The 18533-nt window shown below is 46.5% G+C and overlaps 1 protein-coding gene across 1 annotated transcript; it reads left to right on the forward strand.

Annotated features, from left to right (window-relative positions):
- The first annotated feature begins 5144 nt into the window (after positions 1-5144).
- GPR62 (G protein-coupled receptor 62) lies at positions 5145-16448 on the forward strand. Its single transcript, XM_063123376.1, has 2 exons — positions 5145-5638; positions 15085-16448. The coding sequence occupies exon 2, from the start codon at positions 15197-15199 to the stop codon at positions 16412-16414; it is 1218 nt and encodes a 405-aa protein (XP_062979446.1). The 5' UTR covers positions 5145-5638; positions 15085-15196; the 3' UTR covers positions 16415-16448.
- Positions 16449-18533: the final 2085 nt, after the last annotated feature.

Raw genomic sequence — 18533 nt, forward strand, 5'->3', positions numbered from 1 at the left:
CCACAATAAATTGAACAAGGAAGGAGCCAATCTAATCTCTCCAAATAAGGGAACATATTATTTATAATTAGTTTGTATAATCTGTTTTTAGAATGTGATTTTTTTTCCCTTTCAAAGTCCTGCTCATATTCCTATGTGTATTTCTCTCACAGGAAAAGCCTCTTGGTACAGAATGTCATTGTGAGATTTTTCAGTCTAGCGGCTGCCTCTCCGTGTGGCTTTTCTAAGGACAGCTACAGCGACCTGGTGTCACCTGTCTTAGATCACAACCCACAGCCCCTCTCCTCCACACACAATGTGTGCATGTGCAGCCCCCAGCCTCCCTGCCAATACCAGGTGGTGCACTCGTGTCATAGATGGACCTAGGGAAGTGAGTTTCCCTACCTACTTCCTGCCTTAGTTCTGTTAACAGGAAGTGTGGGCGAATAGCTGGCCAAGGGTCGCCTTGTGAACTGCCCAGAGAGCTCCGGCTATTGGGCGGTATAGAAATGTAATAAATAAATAAATAAATAATAAAGGGTCTGGCTCACTCTTCGCTTGAGCTAGTCAGTGGCTGCACTCTAGGCTTTTTTTAGTTATTTTTAAGGGTGAACGTTTTTTATTTTTGCAAGTGTGCTAGAGGCAGATAATCTCTTATCTAATCTATATATTTATAGCTCCCATCACCATAGTATCGTCGTGCCTTTCATGTATTTACAGAGGGAAATAACAATTAGAGGGTGTTTTTTTTGGTGTTTTTTTTACTCTCTGCATGCTAGCAGCGTGAGGGAGAAGTAGCTAGATTACTTTATTAGGGCTGCTTGTAATTGGTGAGAGTGGATCTCTTAAGAATTGCTGAGTGAAATCTCAGTCGAAGCTGGTCTGTAGTCCAAGCTTATTGGCGGGGGCAATTTACAAACATATGAAGCTGCCGCATCCATCCATCCATCCTTGTCTGGTTGCCAAGGTTTGGGGCAGAGGTTTTTTCCAAGCACCAGCTACCTGAACCCATTTAAAACAAAAACCTGGATCTGCTGAAGAATGAACCTGGAACCTTATGCATGTCAAACAGGGGTTCTGTTGCTGAGTAGGGTTCATCTAGGCCTGTTTCATCTTCTACAACAGCCTCCCCCAACCTGGTGCCCTCCAAAGGTGCTGGACTACAATGTCCATCATCCTCAGCCACGTGGCTGGGGGTAATTGTGACTGTAATCCCAACACTTGGAGAACACTAGGTTGGGGATTGGCTGTTTCACAATATGCGACAAAGTCTTAAATAGGCTTCCTACTTGAAAGAGAGACGTATCCATCATAGCTGAAGCTGTGCTACAGAAAGGAAGTAATTCTTTCATAATCCTTCATAGCACACAGATTAAGCAGGTAGGTTTCCAGTATTTTCACCAGCTCTAGCCATCATTAGTTCAGAAGGCACTGCTGTGTGATCAGGCGTAGCCAGGCTAAAATGAGAGCAATACTTCACTGGGTGCTCACACTAGTACCATGCCATAGAACAAGGATGTGCTCTGTTCTTTTGCAACAACAATAAGTGTCTGACAACAGCAAGTGGTCTATTGCCATCAGTTGTTTTGTTCCCTCAGGAACATGACATCACTTGTCAGTCAAAGCAACATTCTACTAAGCCAGGCACACCAGCAGCACTGTGTCAGGCCAATCACGTATCAGCATCTGCCTTCAGCTAGCCAATAAAATTAGACTGCCCTGTTCCCAGATACTTGTTCAGACTTCATTGTGTAAATTAGGGTTAGACAACCTAGTGCTTTCCAGGTGTGTTGGACTACAACCTCCTTAATCTTTGACTATTGGAAATGCTGGCTGGGGCTGATGGATGTTGTAGTCCAAAACCACTTGGAGGGGATACCAGGTTGCCTACCCCACTGTAAATAACAATGTAGCATTTCCAGTCAATGTAAACTGGTGTGTTTCCATTTTTGCCAAATTTTAAATATTTTTGCAAGAAGAGATGTAGTAAATTGGTAGGGGAGTTGTGGGGGTGTTAAAAAATACACACAACTTGCTGCAGCACGTGTATGAAGAGGATTGAGAAGGGGTTTGGACAAGTACTTGCAGCTAAACTGAGAGAGAACCAAAGATAATGGGAATTCAAGAAACACATCCAGATACTTGGGCGAGTTAGCATGAATACAATACCTAATCTAAACGTTTGCTGGAGCATCAAACTGCAAATAATTCTATTCTTCTGCAGTTATAGGTACAGGTATAAATGGAGTTATTGTCTGTTTTTTTAATCTTGGGTATGAACCACCACCACCCCAGAATTTAAATGGCAAAATAAAAATACACATCACCTATGGTAATGATATTTATAAGTTTAAGTGGCCAGGTTTCCTTGCAATTAACAATGAAGCAGGAGTCCAATTCTTTCCCAAACACCACTTCTGTGTTTGCTGTAGGAAAAGCCATTCATGCTGGTTACCTGCATGCATCTTGCCATATAATTTTGCAACTTTTTGTCCTAGTTTAAAACACACGCACACACACACACACCTGCAGAAAACAAACAGCCTTGGGAAATATTAATAGTGAGAAAGGAGTAGTGTTAGTAGCATTTTCTTCGCTTTTTTCCAAGAGAACAAAAGGCTAAGAGTGAAAGAAATGAAATACGTGCTTGGGGAGTGTGAGGGAGAATTGCATGCATGGCTGGAGATTTGCTGACTATATAATGCAGCAGTTCTCCCACTAAAGGGGGTGAGACATTTCTAAAAGCAAATGATGACATCTATCCCCTCTGTGCAGGCTGTTGGCTCTGATGTCACTAGGGCAGTGACTCCATTCCAGGTTTCAGTCAGAACCAATCAGAACTCTAATAGAGCTATTTAAGCACTTTGGATAGCTCCTTTAGAGTTCTGGCTGAAACCCAGAGCGGAGTCACCACCACAGTGACATTGGAGTCACCAGCCTCCACTGTCTCTCCTAGTCCTACGGTAGGAGCGAGCAAAATTATCATTGTTCACTTGGCCGTCTCCTGTGTGCACATGTTCTATATGTGTTAACTAGTTTGTTTTGTTTTTGTTGGGTAATAGCTACTGTAGACTGCCAAGAGACAGCGATGGCTGTGGAATAACAGTAGCAATTAAAGTGTTTAAGGTTGTGTAAATGCTTCCTGCACATCCTGGGAGACAGGTGATGGTTTGTTCCCCTTAATTGTTAGAGCAGTCCTTTGTTAAAGAAATTCTAGTGTTTTATATAACCAATTATGAAAGCCGCTGTTGTTTTTAGCCAAACCAATTATATAAAATTAGTAGGGATCCCATATAGAAGCCAGTCTTTCAAAACCTGCTGCCCTCCAGATGTGTTACTGACAATTGGCCATTCTGGCTGGGGCTAATGGGAGTTGAAGTCCAAAGTATCTAAAGGGCACCAGGTTGGGGAACACTGGCATACAGTATTACTGTCCTGCTGCGATTTCTCCAAAATCCAGTGGTGTGTGTTTGTGTGTGATGTTGTCTCCCTTGTGGTGCTGAAGTGTGGAGTTGTAGTTGTGAGAGTGAGGAATCCCTGGCACCTGAACTGGAACCCTTGTCTGGGTATTATTTATTAATTAATGACATTTACATCCTGCCTTTTTTCCTCCTCCTTTCTGTTTTTATTCTCACAACAACAACGATGTGAGGTAGGTTGGGCTGAGAGCCTGTGACTGGCCCAGAGTCACCCAGTGAGCTTCCGTGGCCGAGTGGGGACTAGAACTCAGATCTGCTGACTCGTAGACCAACACTCTACCCACTATGCCACACTACAGCAGGGATCATTAACCTTTTGCGAGAAGAACCTTGGGAAGAGCTTATGCATGGAGGGTCTATGATCCTTGTACCTCAAGCCAACCTGGATTTTTTTGGGAGAAATTCCTTTGAGAAAGCAAAGCAGTAACATTTGCATTTGTAGCTGGGGTCTTTAGCACAGAATTGTTAGAAAGGTGACCAAATACAAAAGAGGGCAGGGCGGCTGCAGCTTTAACTGTTGTGATGAAGAGGGAATTTCACCAGATGCTGCATGCAAACAAATGACACCTGCTGAAATTCCCTTTTCTGTGCAACTGTTAGATACAGGAGCCCTGTCCTCCTTTTCATATGGAAACCTAATAAAGCAATATGACTAAAAAGAGAGTGAGGGAGAGAGAGATAGCATTCTCAATATACAGAATTGTGTATCTAGTACCAATTTCTCTATTTGCATACTCACGGAATTGCAAGGTTGCAGAATTTGGGGCACAGTGAGTGCACTTGAGCTATGCAATCATTATAGAATGGCTAGATATACATATCCCCAGAATCTTTTTTCAAGCCAAGCTCAACCCTAGAACACGGGAGGAATAAAGGAGAAAGTCTTCAATTAAAACATGAATTTTAAAGAATGGGAGACCCTTTGCCAGTTTCCATCCCCTGATGACATGATTACAGTACTATAGAAAAGATGAGCTATGCATCTTCTCTGGGCAATTCTAGGAATCTCAGGGAGCTGTCAGCCTTCTCCAATGTTGTGCCCTCCAGCTGCTTTGGACCTCAACTCCCATCAGTCCCAGACAGCATGGCTGATGGTCAGGAATGTTGGGAGCTATAGACCAAAACATCTGGAGGAGCCCAGCTTGGGGAAGGCTGTCACAGGCCAATCATGAGAATCAAGTCAAACAAAACAAAGAGCCATTGCTCGTCTATTTCCTTAATTTGTGGGACTATGTACACATTAAAAATTGCCTATCACCCAGCTCTCAGGCAGTGCTAAAATACACACACACTTATCAATGTGACTAGCAAGGCACAGTATAAAAATGGCCAGATCTCTTTTTACACTGGCTGGGTAGAAACTGTGCTTGGAAACACAGGCCCCCGCTCTGCTTTCAGGGCTTCGATTGCATCCTGCTTCTCTTTGCGTCTCCAGGTGATGCTTGTTTCATTGGGATGGAGCCAGGCCCAATTATCTCCCTGGCCGGAATTCCTGAGGTGCCGCCTTGGAACCCCGTGCCGCCTTGGAACCCCGTGCCTTATTGCAAGCGTGACCCAGGGTCATCCGAGCCCTTGCTATGCATCTCCCTGGGAGGTGCTTAGGACCCAGTAGAATGCTCTCTGTGAATGACAGACAGTGCTTTAAAAGGCCAGGCAGAGCCCAGATGTGACAGCCAGTGCCATCCCCAGTGAGGGAACCAGCAGCAGCAGCAGCTACTGCAGCGCCAGCAGCAGTCCATTCCAGGTGTAGAGACTCTCACTGCCACCTAAGGAGCAGCAGGCAACGCCTGCCCAGGGATTTTGTGCATCCCAACGTCTTGCCGAGGAGGAACTACCTGCAGGGTGCCATTGCCACCTTGCCCAGATTCTCCTCTCCCTACAGCAGGAAAGGACTTTGATTCCACAAACAAAGCTGCTCATTGTAAACAGGACACTTGTCATTGCTCCCTGCAAATGGAGCCGCTACAAACCGGGAAAGCATCACCAGCTTGCTGTCTAGGAAAAAGGACACAGCGGAGCACAGAAAATTGATAAGGCCGTCTTGACTAACGCTCGGGGGAGGCAGTCCTGAAGTGGCCGTTGCCTTGGCTGGGAAGTTATGAAGTGCTCACCAAGCAGGAGGAGACCAAAGTCGGGCTTGCTGTGGGCCACCGAAGAACCTCCTGGTGCAGTTGAGTTGGGTGAGTTACTTCTTTGTGGAGCTCTGGGGGTGGGGTGGGAAGGAGGTCTAAGACTGTGTTGTGGAGCGGGGAGGGGTGATGCTTCGTTCAATAAGAGCAAGCGGGATGCTGGCCCTTTCCACCAAACGGCCCCCTGGACTTCTTTCCTGTTTTCCCATTTCAATTCTAGGATGTCTGAGGTGATGCATTCCAGAAGAGGTAAGGAAATACCGAAATGCGCTTTTCTGTAAGTGAGACTGCTGGGTCAAAATGTACTCACCTGTACTCGAGGAGGGAGAGCTCAAACTGAAACGAGTGCAAAGAAGTGTGAAAATTAAGGTGGTAGGGACAGAGAATGTGCCTCATCGTGGGGAAATCCCAGGCCGGGGGCAGGGGCGGGCTCTCTTCACCGAGAGCCAGTGTGGTATAGTGGCTAAAGTGTCAGACTGGGAGTCAGGAGATCTGGGTTCTCATCCCCACTTGGCCATGGAAGCTCACTGGGTGACTTTGGGCCAGTCACGGACTCTTAGCCCAACCCACCTCACAGGGTTGTTGTTGTGAGGATAAAATGGAGAGGAGGAAGAGGATTATGTACATCGCCTTGGGTTCCTTGAAGGGAAAAAGGTGGGATATAAATGCAATAATAAATAAATAAATCTGTTTAGCCAAGTTTTTTAAAAAACACCATTCTGTCTAAAAAATACGTTTCAGTAGTTAATGCGGGGAAATACTTTGTAGAAAGCAGCCCTCTCCAACCTGATGCCCTCCAGATGTGTTGTGCTACAACAACCATCATCCCCAGCCAGAAAGCCCATTATCCATGCTGGCTGGGGATAATGGGGGTTGTCACCCAACACATCTGAAGGGCACCAGATTGGGAAAGGCTGATGTAAAGAATGCAATGATACCAAGCCTATTGCCTATAAACTGCCTGGTGGCAATGAAAGTGAGGTTTCTAATAGAAGTGGTGGTGAAAGCAGAGCAGGGGTGCTTCTGTTAGAAAGGGAGGTTTCTCATAGAAGTGTAATATTCTGAACACAGCCTCCCTGGACAGCTGTGAGAAAAGAGAGGATCCATACTGTTTTCAAAACAGTAGGGAAAAATATTAATGAAGGTGATCTCCCCCACCCTGTTTTAATTTGTTGCCTTGCTTCAGATCTACTGGTGTGTGTGTGTGTGTGTGTGTGTGTGTGTGTGTGTGTGTGTGTGTGTTCGTGTGTGCATGCATGTGTGCATGCAGTGAAGGCTGGTGGCTCCGATTTCAATGGAGCAGTGAATCCACTCTGGGTTTCAGGTCAGAGCCAGCCAGAACTTGAATGGAGCTATCCAAAGTGCTGAACCCTACCCAACCACCACTATTAGGTTAGGCACCTTAGATAGCTCTTTTAGAGTTCTGGCTGGTTCTGACTGAAACCCAGAATGGGTTCACAGCCCCACCGAAAGCAGAGCCATCAGCCTTCACTGTGTGAGTGTGCTTGTATGTGTTCTTCCTGTCCTACATTCTTTCTGGAGAGCTGTTCCATTCTCCTTCCTCACTGTGTGTTTTCAACTTTCTTTTGTTATGAATCACTATTGGAGTTTGCTTGTTCTTTATAGAGTGCCCCATCATTGTCTTCTCTTACGCAGCGCCATGCGAGAGGATGCTCAAAGGGCTTCCAAATTGAAACTCAGATCTCATAATTGCCTTCCATAGCTGTACTTCAGCAAAGGTACACACAGGCAAGATGCTTTTCAGGTTAAATTTTAAAATTGAAATGGAAAATGAATTGCCTCTTCAGCATATGGTGGAGATCAGTGGAGGCTGATGGCTCCTGTGTCAGTGGAGCGGTACATCCCCACTGACATAGGAGCCGTAACTCTAAAGGAGCTATCCAAGGTGCTGAACCCATGTTGGGGGTAGGGTTGAATGCCTTGGATAGCTCCTTTGGAGTTCTGGCTGAAACCCAGAGTGCATTTACCACTCTCTGACATAGAAGCCACCAGCCTTTACTGGTGGGAATGCCAAAGGAAGCTCTGGATTGTCAGCATTTTCCGCCTTGTTGCTGCCACTTGCATGGGAATTACCTGAAAGTGCGCCAAGGCCCCCTTGGCATATGCAGCCAGCAGCCTAGGACCCATTTCCCCATGGTGTGGTCCCATGTCTTACAGAAACATGTGTGGATAACACAACTGTGTTATTGTGTGGTCTCTCAATGTGGTTGCATTATTCCTGTCTCTGCTCCCCACCCCCTGCAGTGTGGGCTCACATCATTCAGAAGTGCATTCCCACACAGCTGGCTGCACATGCAAAGAGAGTCTAAACCTAAGCAGGGGTTCCCAACTGTGAGTCTCCCGATCTTGGACTACAACTCCCATCATCCCTGACCATTGGTCATGCTTGGGTTGGATGATAGGAGTTGTAGCCCAATAATTCTGAGGGACGCAAGGTTGGGAACCATTATTATTATTATTATTATTATTTATTTATATAGCACCATCAGTGTACATGGTGCTGTACAGAGTAAAACAGTAAATAGCAAGACCCTGCCGCATAGGCTTACAATCTAATAACCACTGGCCTGAAGCATATTGGATAAGTATGCATGGAATGGGATATTGGGAAGAATGGACCCTTGAACACAAGCTTCAAAATATCATTTTGTTTTGCTAAGAGCCACTCACTGGATGGGTGCTTTTTGTGAAGGGAAGGAGATGGAACAATTCCTCCTGTGATCCAGATGTCTCAGAGTGGCCTGGTTCAAACAACACGCTTAACCACAAAATGGTTAACAGAATGCATTGACCATAACCATTTTGTGGTTAAGCAGCATGGTTTAGCATGTTGTCTGAACCAGGCCACTGTCTTATCACTGGAAACTTTACAATAAGGATGTAAGAGGACGGAGAGAATATTGTCTTCGAGAAATTCCTTCCCAAGGCAGCATTTTGTGAGATACACTGTGGAAACCAGGGCTGGCCGTATCATGGAGTGGAGTGACAGGTGGCAGATTCCAAAGAGGGTTCCATTATCCTGTCTTTAAGCTCCATCTCCCTCAATTGTTAAAAAGAGCTCCATCCCAAGCAGGGGAGGGGATATCGTCTTGATATTTTTGCAGTCGATGCAAAGAGTCTAAGGCTCTGGCTCTGGAATAGGTGGTTCATAAGTGGGCGTAGGAAAATATGGCCCATTAACACCTGAACCCAGATCGATGATATGCTTGGTAGCACCCATACCTATATATGAAGTAGAAAGGAAAGTAGCAATCATCTCCATGGTTTGTTGAATTAAGTAGGAAAGACTTGCAGTGAGCAGGTGATTAACAGCCAGCTGAATGGTGGGCGCAAAGGCCTTTTCATAGATTACATTGCATAAACGGGAGGAGTGTTCTCCCTCTCTCAAAATACTAGAACCCGGGGTCATCCCATGAAGCTGATTGGTGGGAGATCCAGGACAAATAAAAGGAAGTACTTCTTCACACAGCACACAGTTAAATTGTGGGACTCACTACCACAAGATGGGGACCAATTTGGAAGGCTTTAAAAGGGGGTTGGATAAATTCCTGGAGGCAAAGGCTATCAATGGCTACTAGCCCTGATGGTTGTGTGCTATCTCCAGTATTCGAGGCAGTAAGCCTGTGTGCACCAGTTGCTGGGAAACATGGGCGGGAGGGTGCTGTTGCACCATGTCCTGCCTGTTCCTCCCTGGCTGATGGCTGGTTGGCCACTGTGGGAACAGAGTGCTGGACTAGATGGACCCTTGGTCTGATCCAGCATCAGGGCACTTCTTATGTTCGTATGAGTGGGCTTCTATGTATGCTGTTCCTGCTCCAGCCCTTTACATGCTCAGCTGACAGCTCTGCAAACAACCCATCTGAGCACAGCTTTCACTCCTGATACTGGAAAAGCAAGGCGTTCTCCCAATCGTGAGGAGAAAACCCTGTGTCTGTAGGCTTGTCTGTGAAGGTGCTGTGCAGACAGTCCCATCAGCCCCCACCAATATTACCAATGGTCAGGAATGCTGGGAGTTGTAGTCCAAAAGATCTGGAAGGCACCTGGCTGGTGGCTGGGGAAAGGCTGCCCTAAGTGATGCTGGGCCTTCCAACCCACCCTAGCGTAGTGAGGAAGGAAACAGTGCCCGGGACATCTGAGATGGCCTTGGGCCAATCCTGCCTCGGGGATCACGCTTCCCCATGAGCTCTCTCCCTGGCACTGGATGCCCTTGTCCTGGCTCTGGAACAGCAGAGGCTTTCGGGGACTGTTTGTTTGTTCCGCTTCCCTCTTGATGTTGAGCTCGGTCTTGCATCCCTCTGCCTTAGAGCTGCCATTGCCTAGGTGTGTCCGAACCCTCCGTAGTTCTCTAACACCTTCCAGGTACACAAGAGCCACCCTGCTGCTCTGACACTGCCTAGGGAAATAATATTGGCTGTGTTCTTTTACTTCTCCTCCCACGGGCGGAAGCTACACTCTGGCAAGCGCTGCTATGCACCCGCATTCTAGCCATCAGGAATGCATGGGCTTGGAGCCAGATTTTGCCAGATTTTGCCCCTTTCTTCTTCTTCTTCTTCTTATTATTATTTATTTATATAGCACCATCAATGTACATGGTGCTGTACAGATAACACAGTACATAGCAAGACCCTGCCGCATAGGCTTACAATCTAATAAGTTGTAGTAAACAATAAAGAGGGAAGGAGAATGCAAACAGGCACAGGGAAGTGTAAACAGGCACCGGGTAGGGAGAAGCTAATAGTATAGAGTCAGAACAAACTCAATATTTGAAGGCTATAGGGAAAAGAAAAGTTTTTAGCTGAGTTTTAAAAGCAGTGATTGAGTTTGTAGTTCTCAAGTGTTCTGGAAGAGCGTTCCAGGCGTAAGGGGCAGCAGAAGAAAAAGGACGAAGCCGAGTAAGGGAAGTGGAGGTCCTAGGGCAGGCGAGAAGCATGGCATCAGAGGAGCGGAGAGCCCGAGCGGGGCGATAGTGTGAGATGAGAGAGGAGAGATAGGCAGGAGCTAGACCGTGAAGAGCATTGAAGGTCAGCAGGAGAAGTTTATATTGGATTCTGGAGTGAATTGGAAGCCAATGAAGAGATTTCAGAAGTGGAGTGACATGGTCAGAGCGGCGGGCCAGGAAGATGATCTTAGCGGCAGAGTGGTGGACAGAGACCAGCGGACTGATGTGAGACGAAGGAAGGCCAGAGAGAAGAAGGTTGCAGTAGTCCAACCGAGAGATAACCAGTGCGTGAACGAGAGTCTTGGCAGAAGAGACAGACAAAAATGGTCGAATCCTGGCAATATTATATAGGAAGAAACGACAGGATTTAGCTACAGCCTCGATGTGAGGAGTAAAGGAGAGCGAGGAGGGAGCCAGGTGACCCTACTGAAGGGATGTGCAGTGGAGAGCGGGGTGGGATCCCCCAAAATGGGCAGAGTTACCTTTCTCTCGTTTAAGGCAGCTCCCACCATTCTTGTAAAACGCAGCCGTTGGCCTCAGTCCTTCAACTTCTGTCTAGCTTTTGCAGCTGCATCAAATCGTAATATTGCCTCCTCCCTCCTCCAACTTTTTGGTTTTAGCTGAGCTTCTATTTCTGTCTGATGATGATGTAGCTACCAAAGTACAAGCAGAAGCTGGTGGCCCGCCTTGCAGTGGACCTCTTGGGATAGTCTCTTGTGGCTGATCTGGAGCCCCCTCCAACCAGTGTTGAGTTGCCCCGGCAACTCAGTCTAAGGAGGGATCTGTTGCTGTTACTGGGTGGTTGGGAAAGGCGAGAAGCTATAGAGGAGGCCTCCACATGTGCTTTTAGGAAGAATGGTAGTGCTGGGCTAGGCCGTCCACCATTTCATGCTACTCTTCCCTGCAGGAAAAGAGAAAGGGAGGTGTCTGCTGTCTTGGGTGTGTGTGTGTGTGTAATGTGGCTGTGCATTTATGTGAAAATGCTTCTGTAAAAAGAAATGCACTTGTTCGTGGGTATTGGGATATTTGTGTGTGCGTGCATGTGTGTGATGTGGGAGGAAAAAATACATATAACCTACATAATCATGCATGCTTCAGTGTGAATGTTAAAGATCATACTATAGCAAAATGTGTGTGTGTGTGTGTGTGTGAGAGAGAGAGAGAGAGAGAGAGACCCCATTGATCAATATAAAATTAGCAATAATATTCCTTCTCTGCTGGTTCTTTGGTGATCCAAGATCAGCTCTTCCAGCATTTATATTTATTGTTCAAAAGGAAAGGGGAGTGAGGGGTTTAACTCTTTCACCTCACATGATCTTTCCCATCTGAAGCCCTCCTCCTCCCTACAGCTGTGATTTCCCCCTACAAGGGGGAAAGCATGTGCTCTCTGGCCATTAATTCCTTAGTCTTAATACAAAGCTGCAGGTGAAGCCTAAATAAGGAACTGAATTTTGAACAGCACTGCACCCCCTGCCCCACCCCAAGCTTTGGGCCGCCCTAAATCATGCTTTCTTGCCTCATGAGGTTCCCCAGCCCAAAGTTCTGTCTCAGTGTGGAAATTTGGGGGAACTGTGTGGCACCTGAAAGGCTATAAAAATCTGTGGTGGTACAAGCTTTCATTAGAAATGAGAAGGTTCAGAAAAGGAAAAGAGTAAGAAAAAAAGAAAATGTGGGAGAAAACCAGAGAATTTTTTTTACAAAAAACAAAACATTATTTCTAGGAATTTTTGGGAAATGCGGCGTGGGAAGGTTTTTTCCAGTTTTTCCCTGCTTCTCCCCTCCCCTCCCCCTCTCTCGGCCCCATTATTTCCACTTTCTTTTCCTGGACCTTACTATATCTCTTGATTTCATTGTTGTTTTTGCTCTTTGCTACACAGCATGCGATTTATAGGTTACCAGAGCAGTGGTGGGGAAAAGGCACTGTCCACTGGGTTGGATCCCCTGCTGCTCTGGTAATGTGGGTCAGGGGAATAATGTATTTCCTTCCCACTCCAGCATTGTCCTCTCCTTGCAGAGCTGGTGAGTAATCTGCCCAAATCTGTTGCTAGAGTGGCATGGAATTCACCAGGTGGAACGCCACCCCCACCCACCCATCACCCACCCCAGTGCTCCTTAGGAGATGCAGGCATTGGCTCTAACTCTGGTGGTTTTCAGGAAGTGCCCATAGCAGCTCTCTTTCAAGCATGGTGCCTCACTGCAGGAGGGAAAGTGAATGAGAGTTTGTCTGTAAAAGAGGGACCTGGATGCACACATCATGGGATGGCACCAACTGGGAGAGGGCACACATAGCGGGGAGATGCAACTGACCTACAGAAGCCTTGCCTGGCACTAGCCAGGAGCAGCCCCTTTCGGAAGAAGTGGAAGGAGACGTGAGATGGGAGAGGGCAGGCTGTGTGCTCTACATTCTGGCTGTTCTTATTAGACTATACTTCATGGCTTAAAGGAGGGCTGAGGAACATGGGGCCCTCCAGGTGTTAATGGGCTGCAACTCCCATCAGCCCTAGCCATTCACATGACGAATGATGGGAATTGCAGTCCAACAAGATCTGGAGGGCCACATGGTTAAAGCAACATATGGACACAGGCAGTAGGTTGCCCAGTGGAAGCTTCCACTTGAAATTGACAAGGGAACTTCAGGGTCTGATCTAAAGTTTGTTCCCCAAAACTACTAACATGAGGAATTTGGAGATGGGGGTGTCATGTGGATGTATAATTTCTGTAGGTAGTTTAAAGTTCAGTTCGTCCACATAACTACCCTGCAAGTAAGTCACTGTTAGTTTACAGCTGTGGGGAGTATGATGCTGTATTAAACCCATTTCCCACATTTCTCTCTCTGTCTCATGTGATGAGCAGTAAAAGATAGTTTGCAAAATGCTTTCATTCAGAGCTCCATCAAACCCAAGCTCTGGCCGTGTTGATTTAAAACAAATATAGATTGAAAGAAGTTGTCTACAGACTTCTTCAAACTAGAGGCACATGTTGTAGGCTCTCACAAACTGCCGAATACAGCTTGGGAGATAAAAAAACACACAGCAACCAATGAGGAACCCATTCCACTTACCAAGATATCACTGTGCAGAAAAGACGCCATTGCCTGTTTCTAGTGATGACCCTGATAAGGAATAATGACCCTCTTGGTGATGGGGGGGGGGAATGAAGTCACCCCAGGATGACTCACTTAAATGCCTCCCAGATCAATTTCTGCCCTTGTGTAAGCGGTGAGTTTGGTGGGGGGGCAACCATATGCCACCATCACGCAATCATTGTCATTCTGTATTTTCCATGTGGCTCTTCTCATGGAAATCTTTTTACTTGCTTCTGGGATTCACCAGGCATTTCCTGCACACTGACATACTTCTTTTTGTAGTCACATAGGCTAGGAGCCAAATATGCAATGACTGGTTTAATGCAGCAAACCTATTTGCCTGGGAGTAAGCTACACTGAGTGCAGGATTTCCCTCCTCTTCCCCTACCCAAAGCCTTTAGTGGCCTCCAGGGGACTTGGGGAGGGAAACAATGATCACAGAATCATAGAATAGTAAAGTTGGAAGGGGCCTACAAGGCCATCGAGTCCAACCCCCCACTCAATGCAGGAATGATGTCATGAACAGGTGTAAGGAGCTCAGATGCCTGGGCACCCTAACTGGAGAAAATCCATTCAGTCCCATCATTCTTCCCTTCACCCACAACTAAAGAAACTGTCCACCCCTGCATTAATGGATGCCAAAGGTTCTCCAGAACAGTCCATGATGTAGAAGGGGAACCAAATTGCCAGTCTTTTCGAATAATAATAATAATAATAATAATAATAATAATAATAATAATAATAAGTAGTCACTGTGCTTATGATGAGTATATCCATTAGTCTTCCCAAGCCTTTGGTAGATTTCTTGGGGTGGAGCTTGAGTAGAGCCCTCAGAGGGAAACAAAGCCTCTGTGGGCCATATGGGGGAAGTCTGCAAGCCAGATTAGGCTCATAGGCCATAGGTTCCTCTCCCTCACTCTTGGTAATTATGCCTAGGATGGCACTGAAAGTGCCTGAAAGGAGCAATTATCATTGAACAGGATGGAGAAAGTCACAAACATCCCAATGCTCCAATAATGGGGTATGGTGGCAGGGGAAGCTAAGGGTCCTTAATTAAATCCATAAACCCACCCACCCCAGCCTGACTACCTCTATTTTTAATCAAGTCCCCCCCCAATAGCCTTTTAAAAACAGATGCTTTTCTCCCCACCCAGTAATTTGAGTTTTCCATATGTCATAAGGACATGTGTCCCATCGCTATTTCCCATTCTATCCCTACGTGTTCACAGAGTGGCAGTTTCCAGAATGCTGGCAACCTGGAGTTGCCGTTGTTAAGGTTAAATCACCAAATCTCATTGTCTCCCATTGGATTCTAGCACTCTACCCCAGTCCTCTGCAACTTGCCGCTCTCCAGATGTGTTGGACTGCAATTCCCATAATTCCCAGCCAGCATGGCAAATACAGAAGGCTATTCTGTTCCATTCGCTACTAAGTTTTGCTTTTCTCCCACAGGGATCAAGCGCTACCAGAAAAGAAGATGGTGGCAGTGACATATGCTCCAAGCATCCATTGGCAGTCTTTACTGCTGAGGCACAGGCCACTTTAAAACAGACCTCAGGGGACAATGGTCAACAAAACTAGGATTAATTCTACCCAGGGACTGGATGCACTTGGGGTATCCCAGTTTCAGGAGGCCATTGGCATTTTCTTTATGGTCATGCTGAGTGTCATTGCCTTGGTGGCCAACACAGCAGTCATGGTCGTCATTCTCAAGACACCTCTTCTGAGGAAGTTCATCTTTGTCTGCCATCTCTGCCTAGTTGATTTGTTGTCAGCCATTTTTGTCATGCCCTTGGGGATCATCTCCAGCTCCACCTGCTTCAACAGAGTATTATACAGCATTGCTGAATGCCAGACCCTGATCTTTCTGAACGTTTGCTTCATCAGCGCCTCCATCCTCACCATCTCTGTTATCAGCATCGAACGGTACTACTATATTGTCCATCCCATGAGGTATGAAGTCAAGATGACGACTCGGCTGGCAGCCACTGTTGTGCTGTTCATCTGGATTAAGTCCATCCTCATGGCTGGTTTGGCATTGGTGGGCTGGCCCCAAGACAATGGTGCTAGCAGTGCCAGCAAATGTACTGTCTTCTGGAGCCCTGGAGCCCACAAGAAGATCTTCGTGATCATCTTCAGCACTCTCTGCTTCATACTGCCCACCTTGATCATCTTTGGTGTCTACGGCAGCATCTACAAAGTGGCCCGGATTGCATCCTTGCAGCACGTTCCTGCTCCATCCTGGACAGCCACTCCTAGGCAGAGGTCGGACTCCATCCACAGCCAAGTCACTATCATCACAACCAGGAATGTGCCACCCAGGCTGACCCCTGAACGTTTGTTTGGTGGGAATAAAGCGGCCCTGACATTGGTCCTGATTGTAGGCCAATTCCTGTGCTGCTGGCTCCCGTTCTTCTCCTTCCACCTACACTGCTCCATCACATCTGCCTCTTCTATCCCTGGTTATGGCGAGATTGTTGTGACCTGGCTTGCATATTCCTCTTTTGCTATCAACCCTTTTTTCTATGGGCTACTGAACCGTCAAATCAGGGAAGAGCTGGCCAAGTTGGGTCGACACTGCCTCAGTAAGCCCCTAACTCAAGAGCTGTGCATCTCCAGCCCAGAGGGTTCCATCCATGAGAACTTCCTCCAGTTCCTTCAGAGGACCAGTTGCACAACAGAGACCCGTTCCAGCTATGTTAATTCCAGTCCCAGGAACACTTTGGACCAGACTGCCATGGGATTCAGAATTCCAGGACAAATCCCGGAAGAAACCAACTGATGAAAGGACAGAGCATGTTCACATCAGTGTCAAATCGCTTTCCCCCCCACCCCCCACCCCCAGGGCCTTTGGTTAAGATGAAGAAAAGGTTCAAGGCACTGAAAGAACTGACTGAGTCTTCTTTATGGGAGGAGTCCGCAGTTGAATAATTGCTTTTCTCTTAAGTAGGAGACTAAATGTGACTGTCCATCCCCTTCTCCCTGTGGCTGATAAGGTTGTAACTGGTGGGATCAGTTGTACGACTAGACAGATGTAGCCTAGGTTAGCCTTCCTCAGCATGGTGCCCTCTAGATGGGTTGGGGCTACAACTCCCAGCATTCCTCAGCCAGCATGGCTGCCTGGGATATGTTGAGAGTTGTAAGTCAGCACATCCGGAGGGCACTAGGTTGGGAAAGGCTGACCTAGGGTGATCCCGTGCCAGGACACCACTCTTAACAACATTTGTAGGAGTTTGTATTGTGTGTAAGGGCTTTCCAGCCAAGCCAACCCACTCCAAGTGCTTGTTGTAAGCACTAAAGTACTGTTAAACTTCAGCCAGCGCCAAAGGTGCTATTCCTCCCCAACCATGGAGTGGAATGGGGCAAATTTACTTTTGTAGTGGATAGGTAGCCAGGTTCTAGTTTGTTTTGTTTCTTTGTTTGCTTTCTAAAAAGATATTTAAAATGTGAGCTTCAGTGTTGGAGAGTGGGATAGCAGAACTTCCAAAGGTAACAGGAAATGGCACAGATGTGGGAGTTGTGGCTTTCAACACGTACCTGTGTAGTAGAGCAACCATGATCCACACGACAGTCATTACTACAATAGTTGGAGTAGGAAGGCAAAATAGCATTTTCCCAGCAACTCAACTCTGTGCTGTGGGTACAGAGGAGATTTTGGTTTCCCCTGGAATTCAGATGTTGGATGAGGAATGTTCTCTGAATCGTGCTCAATAAATCAATAACTAGTGTCTATTCCCTCTGTGAGAATATCTTTGTCTGGTAAGATCCTAATACAGAGGCATATGATATGAAGACAGAATGCATTGCATTTACCAGTGGATACTTGAAAGGTCTGCATGGGAAGGGTCGCTGTGTCTTTATTTAAACTTTTGAAGGTGCAGAGATGGTCTGGGTCCATTCTACATTTTCATCTAAGATTCAACTTGAGTAAGGGCAAGAAAGGGGAAGGCCTTCAACAAAGAAGGAAAAGGAGAAAGAATCTCTTTAGAGTTAATTCCACTTCAGGGGTGGGGGGTTGTTTCTGATATTTATTGTTCACAAAATCCAAACTATCATAATATAATTCAAGTTTTCCAGGTGATTTCCCCCTCATAAGAACATAAGAAATGTCATGCTGGATCAGACCAAGGGTCCATCTAGTCCAGCACTCTGTTCACACAGTGGCCAACCAGCCATCGGCCAGGAATGAACAAGTAGGACATGCTGCAACAGCACCCTCCTGCCCATGTTCCCCAGCAACTGTGCACTCAGGCTTACTGCCTCGAATACTGGAAATAGCACACAGCCATCAGGACTAGAAGCCATTGATAGCCTTTGTCTCCAGGAATTTATCCAACCCCGTACAAACGGCCTTCCAAATTAGTGGCCATCACTACATTTAGTGGTACATAAGTAGAATGCTCCAAATCACATATTAATGTAGGTCCCTTGAATGGAGGACAGAGATGAAGGCCAAACTAAGAATTCCCTTTTAGTTCCTTATCCAAAAGACACCTACACCCCCACTGGCAAGTTCTACACTAGTTTAACCGTCATGGCTTCTTCAAAAGCATCCTGGGAATTGTAGTTTGATGAAAGTCTGAAAATTCACTAGCTCCTGTGATTGCCTGTGGATAGTGAATGAATGTTTAAAAATAGTTTTAAGTCTATGGTATAGATATACCAAGTACTGATCTTCCTCTGGTTTATGGTTGGACTGAGAGCCAGAGGCTGTCTATATGGCGTCGGGTTGCTGCCACGATGAGTTCAAACCCCATGCTTTCACTGCTGCATGGCGGCTAATCCTGACACCACAGCAAAAGCGCAGGGTTTCCAGCACCGAGGCCGCCCACTGTCTTCTGCCAGGGCAGATGGTGACCAATCAGGTCACCATCCATGCAGCCACGCCTCCACCACAACTC

This window comes from Elgaria multicarinata, chromosome 3, assembly GCF_023053635.1.
Source record: "Elgaria multicarinata webbii isolate HBS135686 ecotype San Diego chromosome 3, rElgMul1.1.pri, whole genome shotgun sequence".
Taxonomy (NCBI): domain Eukaryota; kingdom Metazoa; phylum Chordata; class Lepidosauria; order Squamata; family Anguidae; genus Elgaria; species Elgaria multicarinata.